General features: G+C 38.4%; 1 protein-coding gene across 1 annotated transcript in view; it reads right to left on the bottom strand.

Moving 5' to 3' along the window:
• Positions 1-14,362, bottom strand: part of LOC133634959 (insulin-like growth factor-binding protein 3) — a 36,082-nt gene that overhangs the window by 3,548 nt on the left and 18,172 nt on the right. Inside the window, exon 2 of the mRNA XM_062027623.1 lies at positions 10,464-10,705. Within this exon, the coding sequence (XP_061883607.1) occupies positions 10,464-10,705 (242 nt within the window). The remainder of the gene's footprint in view (positions 1-10,463; positions 10,706-14,362) is intronic.

Below are 14,362 nucleotides of genomic sequence, written 5' to 3'. Positions count from 1 at the left end.
AGCGATACTTGAACTCGTCGTGGTTTGTTTACATGTACAACTTTCTCCGATGCTGCCACAGAAAGATGTGTTTTATGCCACTCCTTCTTTGTCTCATTTTGTCCACCAAACGTTTTATGCTGTGCGTGAATGCACACAGGTGAGCTTTGTTGATTTTATTTATTTGCTGGAGCGCTAATCAGGCATATTTGGCCAATCCATGACTGCAAGCTAATCGATGCTAACATGCTATTTAGGCTAGCTGTATGTACATATTGCATCATTATGCCTCGTTTATAGGTACATTTGAGCTCATTTAATTTCCTTTACTTATGTCCTCTGTGTATTTAATTAATATTTGCATGTCTCATGACACATTATCTGTAAGTAATATTGGCTGCATGTCTGATAGTTGTTTGTGTGCCATGTTGTTCCAGACCACAGCAACTGTTAACCAGCTTGCAAAGATTGTAATGAATCCATTAGAAGAAGACAGCCTGCCGTTTCCTTTAACTTGGACACACACATCTATACCTTTGGCCATTCTGAGCCAGTCATTTCCAGAAGTTATCTCATCCTGTGAGAAGCCTCAGTTTCACTAAGGATTTCCAATGTTGCAAAAATGTGTAGAATAAAAATTAAAATGCAACATTTCTGTCAACAAAGATTTGATTAGCCTTTGATAGTAGGCTAATATAACTAATATAGACACTTACGTCATGTGTTGCCTTCATTATAACACGTATATAAGGCTTTTAAAGTCATTTTGATAGTAGGCTAATGTAACTAATATAGACACTTACATCATGTGTTGCCTTATATATAAGCCTTTACATTTTTTGTGGCCCCAGACAGATTTTTATTTTTTTTAATTTTTGTTCCAATATGGCTCTTTTGACATTTTGGGTTGCAGACCCCTGCCCTAGGAAATCCCGGTGAGGTGTCCGTGGGGACAGGGGAGATTTTTATTATTTCTGTTCACACTCTAGTATCCATGTAAGAAGGATACACACACACACAAAACCGCCCAAAAAACCGATACACACACATGCAGCTAGATGGCAGCAGTGCTTAATCTAAGGGATTTGTTTCTAATGCCGCTTCGATCGTAACTTAATATAAAACATCCGTGTAATATTGATTAAATATTTTCACAATTTGAAAAATTGCGGCGCAGTAGTGGCTGCTGTTTGCAGGAGCTCTGCGCTCTTGTGCTCTTGTGTATCCTCATTTTGTGTTCTTGGCGTTTGCCTCTTGTTTGTTTTAATATGTGTTTTTTTCCATTTTGGTTTGGGCCCTTTCGAGCCTGCGCAACACGGTGTGGCACTTTAGTGCTTTTTTGTGAATTTTTGGATCTGCTTGGGGGAGCCTTTTGAACATGGTCATAATTGCAACAGAGACAAGCTGCTGGCTCTCTGCCACATTGCAGTCCTTGTGGAGAGACTGGACGATTTGCGGGCGACAAGACCTGGCTGCAGAGCTAGCGTTGAGCGTCTACATCAGACCTGGGCAAACTAAGGCCCATATTGTTAAGCTTTTCAATCTGGCCCGCCGGACATTCCCAAATAATTTTTTTAGATCTTTAAGATGGAAACTGTAGCTGCCATTATTGATGTGCAGTGATGTTTTCAAATGACCGTAAGTCTTGAACTATACAAAGTATTTCAATGGTTGGAATCTGCGCTTTTGCATGATATACTAGTTACTATGGTAACCTAAGTCACAGCAGCTCAGACGAGGCACCTTGCACTGTGGGTGGGGTGCGTTTCCACAGAGTGTTTCCAGAGTGGCCAGCCTGAAATGCAGGTGTCAGGGACAAACGCGGAAGGAGATTTTTACAACAAAGTTCTGCAAGAAAAGTGATATTGTATCAGATTGTAGGTGGTTTTTTTTATTACCGTTTGCGTTCATATTTTGCTGTGTTTGTTGCATTTCTGTTGCGTTTCACTTGATTGTAAAATATGTCGCTCGAGAGGGGGTGTGACGTTCATATGTTGTCAATATTCAGTGTTTCATCGTTCATAGTTAATATTTTAAATCCCACATTCTTTATTTTCATGTACATTCTGAGTGTCTCAGAAAAAAATTTAAATTCCATTCCGTTTTTAAAGGCGGTCTGTCATAACGTTTTTAGCATTCAATCAGACATTATTGTGAGGTTTTGTATTAGTGTCCCTAAAAATAGGACCCATGCACACATACTGTACAGCAGATTTTCACAGCTTACATATAAATATATATATATATATATATATATATATATATATATATATATATATATATATATATATATATATATATATATATACATATATATATATATATATATATATATATATATATATATATCAGTGGCGTGCGGTGAGGTTAATGTCTGGTGAGGCACAACTGCATCATCACAGTCAGATTTACAAACACATGAACCTGCAGTGCAGGTGTACCTAATGTTGTGTCCCTGCGGTCGTTCGCGGCTCCTGCAGCGCGAGCATTGTTGTTTTTGCACTTTTTGGCTTCTTGTTAAGTGACTTTTTTTGGGTGGATTCGGTCTTGCACGTGGAGGGTTTGGGTGTGGGCTTTGGTTGGTGTGGCGCTCCCGTCGGGCGGTGCATTCTGCGGCGGAAGTGCTTGGCACCAGGAGGCGGGGTTATGAGACGAGCCTCACACAGTGTGTCTTCGCAGCGGTTTTATAAATGCTCAGCACTAAAAATACGTTACACACATACAGTTGTTGACAAAATACACTGTACATTATATACCTCAGCTAACTAAACTATGGAAATGTATAATATAATTCATATAGCAATACGGTCTCACTGCACAGCAGCTCAGCATTTAGCCGAGTCATTGCGCAATCCATGTTGAGGCACAACTGAGTGACGTGCCTCAACTGGCTGCTGATCACCGCACCGTCTCTTCTCAGTATTTGAACGGAAAATGTGAAAATAAAAATAAAAATAATGTAAAACTGGTGAAGTTAAATGGAAAATAACTTTAGTATAATCACTGGATACATATAACAATTTAATTAATTTTTTTTTCTTTTTACTTTTTTTTTCTTTCCATGATGGCAGGTGAGGCCGTGCCTCCCCTGCCTCTAGTGACTGCACGCCACTGATATATATATGTATACATAGATAGATAGATGGTAAATGGGTTGTACTTGTATAGCGCTTTTCTACCTTTTGTTTTTAAGGAACTCAAAGCGCTTTGACACTATTTCCACATTCCCCCATTCACACACACATTCACACACTGATGGCGGGAGCTGCCATGCAAGGCGCTAACCAGGACCCATCAGAAGCAAAGGTGAAGTGTCTTGCTCAAGGACACAACGGACGTGACTAGCATGGTAGAAGGTGGGGACTGAACCAGTAACCCTCAGATTGCTGGCACGGCCACTCTCCCAACTTCGCCACGCCGTCCCGTTTTCATGCTTTCTCGTTTAGTCATGACGGAACTCCGTGCCTCTATACACATTGGCATCTGGCGTGAGGGGGAGACGCTTCACGATGAGCCGCGAGGCTTGCATGTACCACGCTGTGAAAGTGAAAAAGTGAAAAAGTGCTTGATTTGATATGCGACGGAATCTGCTTTTTTAATGTTAATATCGCCGACATTCATCCGATTTTGTGTGTGTGTGTGCGTGTGTGTCAAGTCAAGTCAAGTCAAGTCAACTTTATTTATATAGCACATTTTCAACAACTTTTTAGATTGAACCAAAGTGCTTTACAGGTTAAAAAAGCATGGAGCAAACAAAAAACAAAAAAAAACAAAAAAAAAACTAAGCAAAACAAAAAAAAACAAACAAAGAACATAAACAATGAGTGTGCTAAACAAGATAGTGCAAATGCAATACGGTAAAAGGGGTCGTATGTGTGTGTGTGTTCTTGTATTTCTACGCTTCTGGAGACATCAACAAGGAAAACTACCTTATATATGAGGACCGGTGAACAAGTTAGGACCGAAATCATGGTCCCAATACGGAAAACCATTGCATCTGGTAGAGAAATCTATCAAAATTAGAATGGTCCCAAAAAGGAGGGATTTTTCAAATTGACTGTGTGTCGGTTTTAAAAGTGCTCCCCCTCTGGTTAACATATGAAATAACAAGTGTGTGTAAAAATTTGAAGTGCTTCCCTTCTGGCCAGCATATGTGATAATAAGTGTGTGTAAGAAATTGAAATGCGCCCCCTTTGGCCAAAATGTATTAAAAAAATAAAATAAATATGTATATAGAGACATACTGTAATAACTTGAAGTAAATAATAAAGATTAAAAACCAATTACAAAAAATGTTTTTAAAAAGAGGCTAAAAGCTTATCTTTTTTATATTTGCATAGTATGTACATATTATTAATGTTGTAAATACAAAACTTTATATATCTAGAGAGATTGGTCCTAAAGAGTTAGGCATTTTTCGGAGGTCTCAAGAAGGTATCAAATACAAGAATGTGTGTGTGTGTGTGTGTGTGTGTGTGTGTGTGTGTGTGTGTGTGTGTGTGTGTGTGTGTGTGTGTGTGTGTGTGTGTGTGTGTGTGTGTGTGTGTGTGTGTGTGTGTTCTGGCAATGCTTAATGGGGACATCGCTCTGTTTACACAGTCACCTTCAGGGGACCTCTGACGGTATGGCAGTGGTTCTCAAAGTTTTTTTGTCATCCCCCACTTTGGACAAGGGGGAGTTTTCAAGCCCCACCTGCCCCCAACGCCCCAACAGAACGCTAATGCCAAGCTTAAGGGACGGCGTGGCGAAGTTGGTAGATTGGCTGTGCCAGCAATCGGAGTGTTGCTGGTTACTGGGGTTCAATTCCCACCTTCTACCTTCCTAGTCACGTCCGTTGTGTCCTTGGGCAAGACACTTCACCCTTTGCCTCTGATGGCTGCTGGTTAGCACCTTGCATGGCAGCTCCCGCCATCAGTGTGTGAATGTGTGTGTGAATGGGTAAATGTGGAAATACTGTCAAAGCGCTTTGAGTACCTTGAAGGTAGAAAAGCGCTATACAAGTATAACCCATTTATCATTTATTTATAACATTGTCAAATTGGGGACGGCGTGGCGAAGTTGGTAGAGTGGCCGTGCCAGCAATCGGAGGGTTGCTGGTTACTGGGGTTCAATCCCCACCTTCTACCATCCTAGTCATGTCCGTTGTGTCCTTGGGCAAGACACTTCACCCTTGCTCCTGATGGCTGCTGGTTAGCGCCTTGCATGGCAGCTCCCGCCATCAGTGTGTGAATGTGTGTGTGAATGGGTAAATGTGGAAATACTGTCAAAGCGCTTTGAGTACCTTGAAGGTAGAAAAGCGCTATACAAGTATAACCCATTTATCATTTATTTATTTATATAAATTTATTGAACATCAAGTAACATCAAGTTGTATACATTCAAACTCAATAACATAAAATAGCATCAAGTTCAATAATAAATACAATAACTGTGCAGCTGTGGTATAACTTGCATCAAGTTCAATAATAAATCAAATAACTTGCATCAAGTTTAATAATAAATAAAATAAAAGTGCCACTTTGCAATCTTTGCAAAAAAAAAAGGAGGAGCTATGCAATTGGCAAGACAGAGCAAGTGAACATGAGTTTTACAGTACTCCAGCATTAGTGGCTGCAATGAGCCTGTTTTGCACTGCACAGCTTTTCAAATCAGGGTTGCAGGCTTGACACTGCCACTCTTAACCCTTGTGTGGTGTTCGGGTCTGTGGGACCCGTTTTCGATTTTTATTAAAAGAAAAATGATACAATTAATTAATTTTTCAAACTGAGACTCACTGACTTTGGCTCATTGTCTGTGAACACACACCATACACCCCCCTACACATTTCTATTACATATGAGATGTCCGGGGTCCACTGGACCCGGGGCTAATAGAAGTGTGGAAATTGATGTTCTGTGTACCACACGCCCACACACACACACACACACACACACACACACGCACACACACACACACACACACACACACACACACACACACACACACACACACACACAGAGCAGGCCTAGACGGGGAGGACAGCGTGTAGGTACACAGAACATCAGAGGGTCAAATGTGCGACAAAATGAGAGCAGACAGTGTTGACAAACAATGTTGCAACCTTGTGTGGGAACCGCAGGTGCAGAAACACAAAAGAAGAATCCCTGTGGGATGCAGAAACTGAAATGTCCATGCAACGTTCATATTGTTGTTACTCAGCCAGCGTTTGTGGGTCTTAGACTTAGACTTACTTTTTATTGTCGTTCAAATTTGAACTTTACAGTACAGATAAGAACGAAATTTCGTTGCATTAGCTGGTTGGCAGTGCAGGATAAAAAAAGCAATAAGGTGCAGATATAAATAAATAGATTACTGTAAAGATAAATATATTGCACTTTTGCATATGCATCTACGTTTATGGATGTATGTTATATTGTCTTTATATTCCAGCGAGTTCATCCATTTTTTGGGGGAATTGAGGGGATTATTATAATGCGTTCAAGAGTCTTACGGCCTGAGGGAAGAAGCTGTTACAGAACCTGGAGGTTCTGCTACGGAGGCTGCGGAACCTCTTTCTAGAGTCCAGCAGTGAAAACAGTCCTTGGTGGGGTTGGGAGGAGTCTCTGCAGATTTTCTGAGCCGTGGTCAGGCAGCGGCTTTTTGCGATCTCCTGGATAGGAGGAAGAGGAGTCCTGATGATTTTTCCGCTGTTCTCACCACTCTCTGCAGAGACTTCCAGTCTGAGGCACTGCAGGCTCCAGTCCAGACAGAGAATCTGTTGGTCAGTAGGCTCTCTATAGTGCCTCTGTAGAATGTGGTGAGAACGGGGGGAGGGAGCTGTGCTCTTTTCATCCGACGCAAAAAGTGCATGTGCTGCTGAGCTCTTTTTACAAGAGCTCCGTTGTGTAGGGACCAGGTCATATTGTCAGTTATCTGCACCCCCAGGAACTTGGTGCTGCTTACCATCTCCACCGCTGTGCCGTTGATGAAGAGTGGAGCGTGGCTGGACTAGTGCTTCCTGAAGTCGACAATGATCTCCTTGGTCTTGTCGACGTGCAGGACCAGGTTGTTGGTTCTGCACCAGTCAACCAGATGTTTCACCTCCTCCCTGTAGTCTATGTCGTTGTTGTCACGGATGAGGCCCACTACTGTTGTGTCGTCCGCATATTTCACAATGTGGTTAGTAGTGGACCTGGCGCAGCAGTCATGGGTCATCAACGTGAACAGCAGCGGACTCAGGACGCAGCCCTGGGGGGAGTCAGTGCTCAGGGAGATGGCACTGGAGGTTTTGTTGCCCACTCTCACAGACTTGGGTCTGCCTGTGAGGAAGTCAAGCAGCCAGTTGCATAGGGGGGTACTGAATCCAAGGGGGGCCAGTTTGCTCACCAAGTGCTGCGGGATGATGGTGTTGAATGCAGAGTTGAAGTCCAGAAACAACATCCGCACGTGTGTGTCCTTTCCTTCCAGATGTGCTAAGCTCAGGTGGAGTGCAGAGGAGATGGCGTCCTCTGTGGAGCGGTTAGGGCGATAAGCAAACTGGTATGGGTCGAATGTGGGGGGAAGTCTGGAGACAATGTATTCCTTTACCAGCCTCTCGAAGCACTTCATTACAGATGTTTTTTGGGATGTCAGTATTTTAACATAAAAGTGTTTGATTGTGAGGCATTAAAAGCCACAAAATGCAACGGGTCCATCAGACCCACAAACACTGGCTGAGTAACAACAATATGAACACCACACAAGGGTTAAGTCATGCTCAATGTTCAGCTGAGACCTGTACTTCGTTTTGAGTGAAGCAACAGCTGAAAAGCCTATCTCACACAGATAAGATGTGGCAAAGGGGAGAAGAATGGACACAGCTCTCTGCCCGATGAGTGGATATTGATTAGCCTGCTACCCATCCGCGCAAAAGTTTGTTCCGCTTAGCCCCGCCCCCATTAGTTACTGTTGCTATGTCTGTCAAACTTTCGCGCCTACCTAGAAATTTAAAGCCTACAGGAAAAATAAGTAATTTACATTTATTTTTATAGCGGATTTCTACGGAGCCCCTAAAGGGACATGGGAATTTTTTTTTTTTTAGACATGTATCTCGTGGCCACGAGATACTTTTCTCGTGGCCACGAAACTTTTTATTAAAAAAAAAAAAAAAAAAAAAAAAAAGTTTTTTTTAATTTTTTTTTTAATAAAAGTTTTTCGTGGCCACGAGAAAGCATTGGATGCGTGCTGATGGTTTGGTGTGTGTTAAAATGGCAGTTTAGGAGTTAATATGGCTGTATTTCCAATTAGGACTTTCCCCCATGTGTGTTGTGGCAAAATGTGAATGCTTGATTAGTAGGTGTGAGACAAACACTTTATCTTCCTGGTTATTGTAACGCTACGTGTTTGACATTATTTAAGACTTTATCATGCCCGGGAAAGGACAGTTTTCCTCTTCTGTGGCTGTGGGGGGTGGGCGTGGCTTGCGGACCTGCAGCGAAGCAGAGTGTGTCAGTTAGTCCGATGTTGATGTGATCAAACTTCTTTCTTGCTTGGAAGATACACACACAATTGTAACTGTTATTTCTTCCTGCAAATAATAAATATGTACAACGTGTTTGGATGTATTCATTTATGTAAAATTGTCATTAAATGTAATATTGCCTGACAAAAAGTGATTCGACGTACGTAATATTTTGATATTTACACATCGCATATTTACACACGCGCATCTGACTAGAATACCCTTATGTGCATTACATATATCAACATCAACTACCTACTGTACTGTTTACTTGTTGAAATACCCTTTTTAGAGCAAATATTTACCCATATAATTTATATGTGTATATATAATATATATATATATATATATATATATATATATATATATATATATATATATATATATATATATATATATATATATATATATATATATATATACTGTCCTTTCCCGGGCTTGATAAAGTCTTAAATAATGTCAAACACGTAGCGTTACAATAACCAGGAAGATAAAGTGTTTGTCTCACACCTACTAACCAAGCATTCACATTTTGCCACAACACACATGGGGGAAAGTCCTAATTGGAAATACAGCCAAATTAACTCCTAAACTGCCATTTTAACACACACCAAACCATCAGCACGCATCCAATGCTTTCTCGTGGCCACGAGAAAGTTTCTCGTGCGCACAAGAAAGTTTCTCGTGGCCACGAGAAAGTTTCTCGTGGCCACGAGAAACTTTTAGTAAAAAATAAATAAATAAATAAACATTTTTATTTATTTTTTTTTTTTTTTTATAAAAAGTTTCTCGTGGCCACGAGATACTTTCTCATGGCCACAAGATACATGTCTAAAAAAAAAAAAAATTCCCATGTCCCTTTGGGGGGCTCCGTAGATTTCACAGACAGAAACACAAAGTGATTTACAGTGTGTATAGAAAATGAAAACATAGTAAAAAAAAAATATCTAAGAATATAACAAAAATAAAAACAATTTAAAGTGATATTTCCTCCCGTTCCTCGCGCCCCACCTGTCATGTCTCTATTCCCCACCAGTGGGGCGCGCCCCACACTTTGAGAAACGCTGCGGTATGGAGACAAAAAAACAGGTCCCCTAAAGGGAAACCTTTTTAAATGATAGTCAGATCCATTCTGAAGATGCCTAAGTGATTTTTTAGCTTTGGCCCATAAAACATGTAGGTAACCCTAACCCTAACACGTACAAATTTGTGTGAATTATGCACAATTATTTAAATTTGGTCCCCATGAACCATATTAACTATTTTTCCCCAGGGTCCCCAGTAAGAATGATCAGCAGATTACTTCATCAATCCAGAGATTTAAAGATGTGTATGAGCTAATTGGGCAGTGGTCATTTTACCTAAAATGTTTTATGCCTCCACAACCTGTAGAAAGGGTGGTCCCCACAAGTGATGATCCAAAACTTTGTCCCCATTCCAAATGATAACCAGTATGTGTGTGTGTGTGTGTGTGTGTGTGTGAGTGTGTGTGTGTGTGTGTGTGTGTGTGTGTGTGTGTGTGTGTGTGTGTGTGTGTGTGTGTGTGTGTGTGTGTGTGTGTGTGTGTGTGTGTGTGTGTGTGTGTGTGTGTGTGTGTGTGTGTGTTTGTGTCGATATCGTTAGCTCCACTCCAAAATCCACTGAATACATCAATAAATCACCAAGCAACACACAAAAACTAATATATTAAGAACTTTTAAGTACATTAAATACAAGATTGGCTCAGAAAATACAAATGTGTTCAGTGTAGTAGCTTAATTGTTTTTTGTTATGGTCTATATTTCTATATTATACTTTATTGGTCATATAACATTTGATGTTTTTTCATGTTTTGATCATGTACACTGCTATCAGTACTTTATGTATCTAAATGTGTTAATGTATTGCAAGATAACTGTGATGAATCTGAATTGAAACTAACATAAATCATAACTATGATGACTAGTTTGACAGGTTGTGTTAAATGTGTGTCTGAAGATGTTTACAAAAATTAGATTTGACTTACATACTCCATCTCCCTTTTGTTCTCCACTGAAAAGTTGTGCATATCCATATTGGCTCCCTCTGACACGGACTCCACCTTGTAGCTGTGAGTCTTCCTGTGATGATCTTTCTTGATCAGCTTGTTGTGTAACGGGGGTCTGGTGTCCATTACCCCTTTACTCTGCCCCACTTTGACAGTTGATAAACCAGGCAACATGGTCATTGTGGCCGTCTTGTTTCCTTCCTCCTGATTGTGGCCATGTTCTGCATGAGTACAACATAAATGGGTTAGTACAATACTATCATATAACATTGTGATTCGAATGCAACATTATAAAACATTTTAAAGCAGTATTGGAGTATATACGGAGAGTATACACTATTGTATTGGAGTATATACTGAAAGTATTCCAGGTGTTGATATATTTACATATATTTCCTCTGCTGTCCGGCTTTGCAAAGCACCAGATATATCCCAACATTTAATAAAGTCAAATAGAAACCTATGGAAAGAAATATCTGTACTGCAGATATGGCCATCTACATCAACAATATAATTTACCTGGATACATATATATATATATATATATATATATATATATATATATATATATATATATATATATATATATATATATATATATATATATATATATATATATATATATATATATATATATATATATATATATATATATATATATATATATATATATATATATATATATATATATATATATATATATATATATATACATATATGTATCCAGGTAAATTATATTGTTGATGTAGATGGCCATATCTGCAGTACAGATATTTCTTTCCATAGGTTTCTATTTGGATACATATATATATATATATATATATATATATATATATATATATATATATATATATATATATATATATATATATATATATATATATATATATATATATATATATATATATATATATATATATATATATATATATATATATATATATATATATATATATATATATATATATACTTTAGGTCAGGAAAAAATACAGAGGCTATATCATCCCTACAGAACCTGTTTCGTCAGGGAAACCTCAGAAACAGGCTTGTACGGATGATATAGACTCTGTTTTTTCCTGACCTGATGTATATTCCGCTCTACCCCGGTATTGAGCACTGTATAACGAATATATATATATATATATATATATATATATATATATATATATATATATATATATATATATATATATATATATATATATATATATATATATATATATATATATATATATATATATATATATATATATATATATATATATATATATATATATATATATACTGTATATATATGTATATAGTCGAGGTTTCTGTGGTTTATCCGGCCTTGTGGTAGGTCGTGAGTTCAAACCCCGGCCGAGTCATACCAAAGACTATAAAAATGGGACCCATTACCTCCCTGCTTGGCACTCAGCATCAAGGGTTGGAATTGGGGGTTGAATCAGCAAAATGATTCCAGAGCGCGGCCACCGCTGCTGCTCACTGCTCCCCTCACCTCCCAGGGGGTGGAACAAGGGGATGGGTCAAATGCAGATGTTAATTTCATCACACCTAGTGTGTGTGTGACTATCAGTGATACTTTAACTTTAACTTTATATATGTAAAAAAATAAAAATGTACTGCAGATATGACCATCTACATCAACAATATAATTTACCTGTGAATATATATATATATATTTAATTTTTCTTTTTTCTTTGGCAGCTTAGTCACAGATGACCATGCTAATTTACGCTCTTGGGTCACACATTTATTTCGATTTGCAATTTAATTTTTTTTATTTATTTATATATTGTATATATATATACATATATATATATATATATATATATATATATATATATATATATATATATATATATATATATATATATATATATATATATATATATATATATATATATATATATATTATTATTATATATATTATTATTATATATATATATATATATATATATATATATATATATATATATATATATATATATATATATATATATATATATATATATATATATATATATATATATATATATATATATATATATATATATATATATATATATATATATATATATATATATATATATATATATATATATTTTTTTTTTGTAATGGTACACTAAAGGCCTACTGAAATGAAATTGTCTTGTTTAAACGGGGATAGCAGATCCATTCTATGTGTCATACTTGATCATTTCGCGATATTGCCATATTTTTGCTGAAAGGATTTAGTAGAGAACATTGATGATAAAGTTTTGGTCGCTGATAAAAAAGCCTTGCCTGTACCGGAAGTAGCGTGACGTCACAGGTTGAACATTTGCACATTGTTTACACCAGCAGCGAGAGCGATTCGGACCGAGAAAGCGACGATTACCCCATTAATTTGAGCCAGGATGAAAGATTTGTGGATGAGGAACGTGAGAGTGAAGGATTAGAGTGCAGTGCAGGACGTATCTTTTTTTCGCTCTGACCGTAACTTAGGTACAAGGGCTCATTGGATTCCACACTCTCTCCTTTATCTATTGTGGATCACGGATTTGTATTTTAAACCACCTCGGATACTATATCCTCTTGAAAATGAGAGTCGAGAACGCGAAATGGACATTCACAGTGATTTTTATCTCCACGACAATACATCGGCGAAGCACTTTAGCTACGGAGCTAACGTGATAGCATCGTGCTTAACTACATATAGAAATAGACGAAATAAGCCCCTGACTGGAAGGATAGACAGAAGATCAACAATACTACCAAACTCTGGACCTGTAACCACACGGTTAATGCTGTACCGCCTGGCAAAGCCTAGCAATGCTGTTGCTAACGACGCCATTGAAGCTAACTTAGCTATGGGACCTCGACAGAGCTATGCTAAAAACATTAGCTCTCCACCTACGCCAGCTCTCATCTGCTCATCACGACCCGTGTTCACCTGCGTTCCAGCGATCGACGGCGCGACGAAGGACTTCACCCGATCATCGATGCGGTCGGCGGCCCGAAGACGGAGGAAGTCAAGGTGAGGACAGCGGCACGCGTTGTAGCTTTCGACGACACCCCGGCTGCCATCAGAGTCGGCAAGAAACATATATTTCCCCAAAGTTACGTACATGACATGCACATAGCGCCACGCACGTACGGGCAAGCGATCAAATGTTTGGAAGAAAGCAGCGTACTCACGGTAGCGCGTCTGCTATCCAACTCAAAGTCCTCCTGGTTGTGTTGCTGTAGCCAGCCGCTAATACACCGATCCCACCTACAGCTTTATTCTTTGCAGTCTCCATTGTTAATTGAACAAATTGCAAAAGATTCACCAACCCAGATGTCCAGAATACTGTGGAATTTTGCGATGAAAACAGAGCTGTTTGTATTGGGATACAATGTGTCCCAATACTTCCGCTTCAACCCTTGACGTCACGCGCAAACGTCATCATACATAGACGTTTTCAGCCGGAAGTTTCCCGTGAAATTTAAAATTGCACTTTATAAGTTAACCCGGCCGTATTGGCATGTGTTGCAATGTTAAGATTTAATCATTGATATATAAACTATCAGACTGCGTGGTCGGTAGTAGTGGGTTTCAGTAGGCTTTTAATTATTAATAGTTTATTGTTTTTATTTAAATAGTTTTGTCATCCTATTTTAGTCAATTATTAGTAATATATTTTCAGTTATAATGAGTGTTGTAATTATACAGTGCAATTATTTAATTATAATTTTCACATTTTAACTTGATGTTTTGTTGATACGGTACATTCATGTTTGTTGACAACGCCTAGCCTGGCTGTACAAGCCAATTCTTAAGTGACAGTCCCTGTTACACTTAGTGCAAACATGTGTCGAGTCTACGTCCCGCTTCTGCTGTGCGATGGTATTTG

This window comes from Entelurus aequoreus, linkage group LG19 (assembly GCF_033978785.1).
Source record: "Entelurus aequoreus isolate RoL-2023_Sb linkage group LG19, RoL_Eaeq_v1.1, whole genome shotgun sequence".
In the NCBI taxonomy this organism is placed as follows: domain Eukaryota; kingdom Metazoa; phylum Chordata; class Actinopteri; order Syngnathiformes; family Syngnathidae; genus Entelurus; species Entelurus aequoreus.
This window is presented reverse-complemented; position numbering and strand designations above follow the sequence as displayed.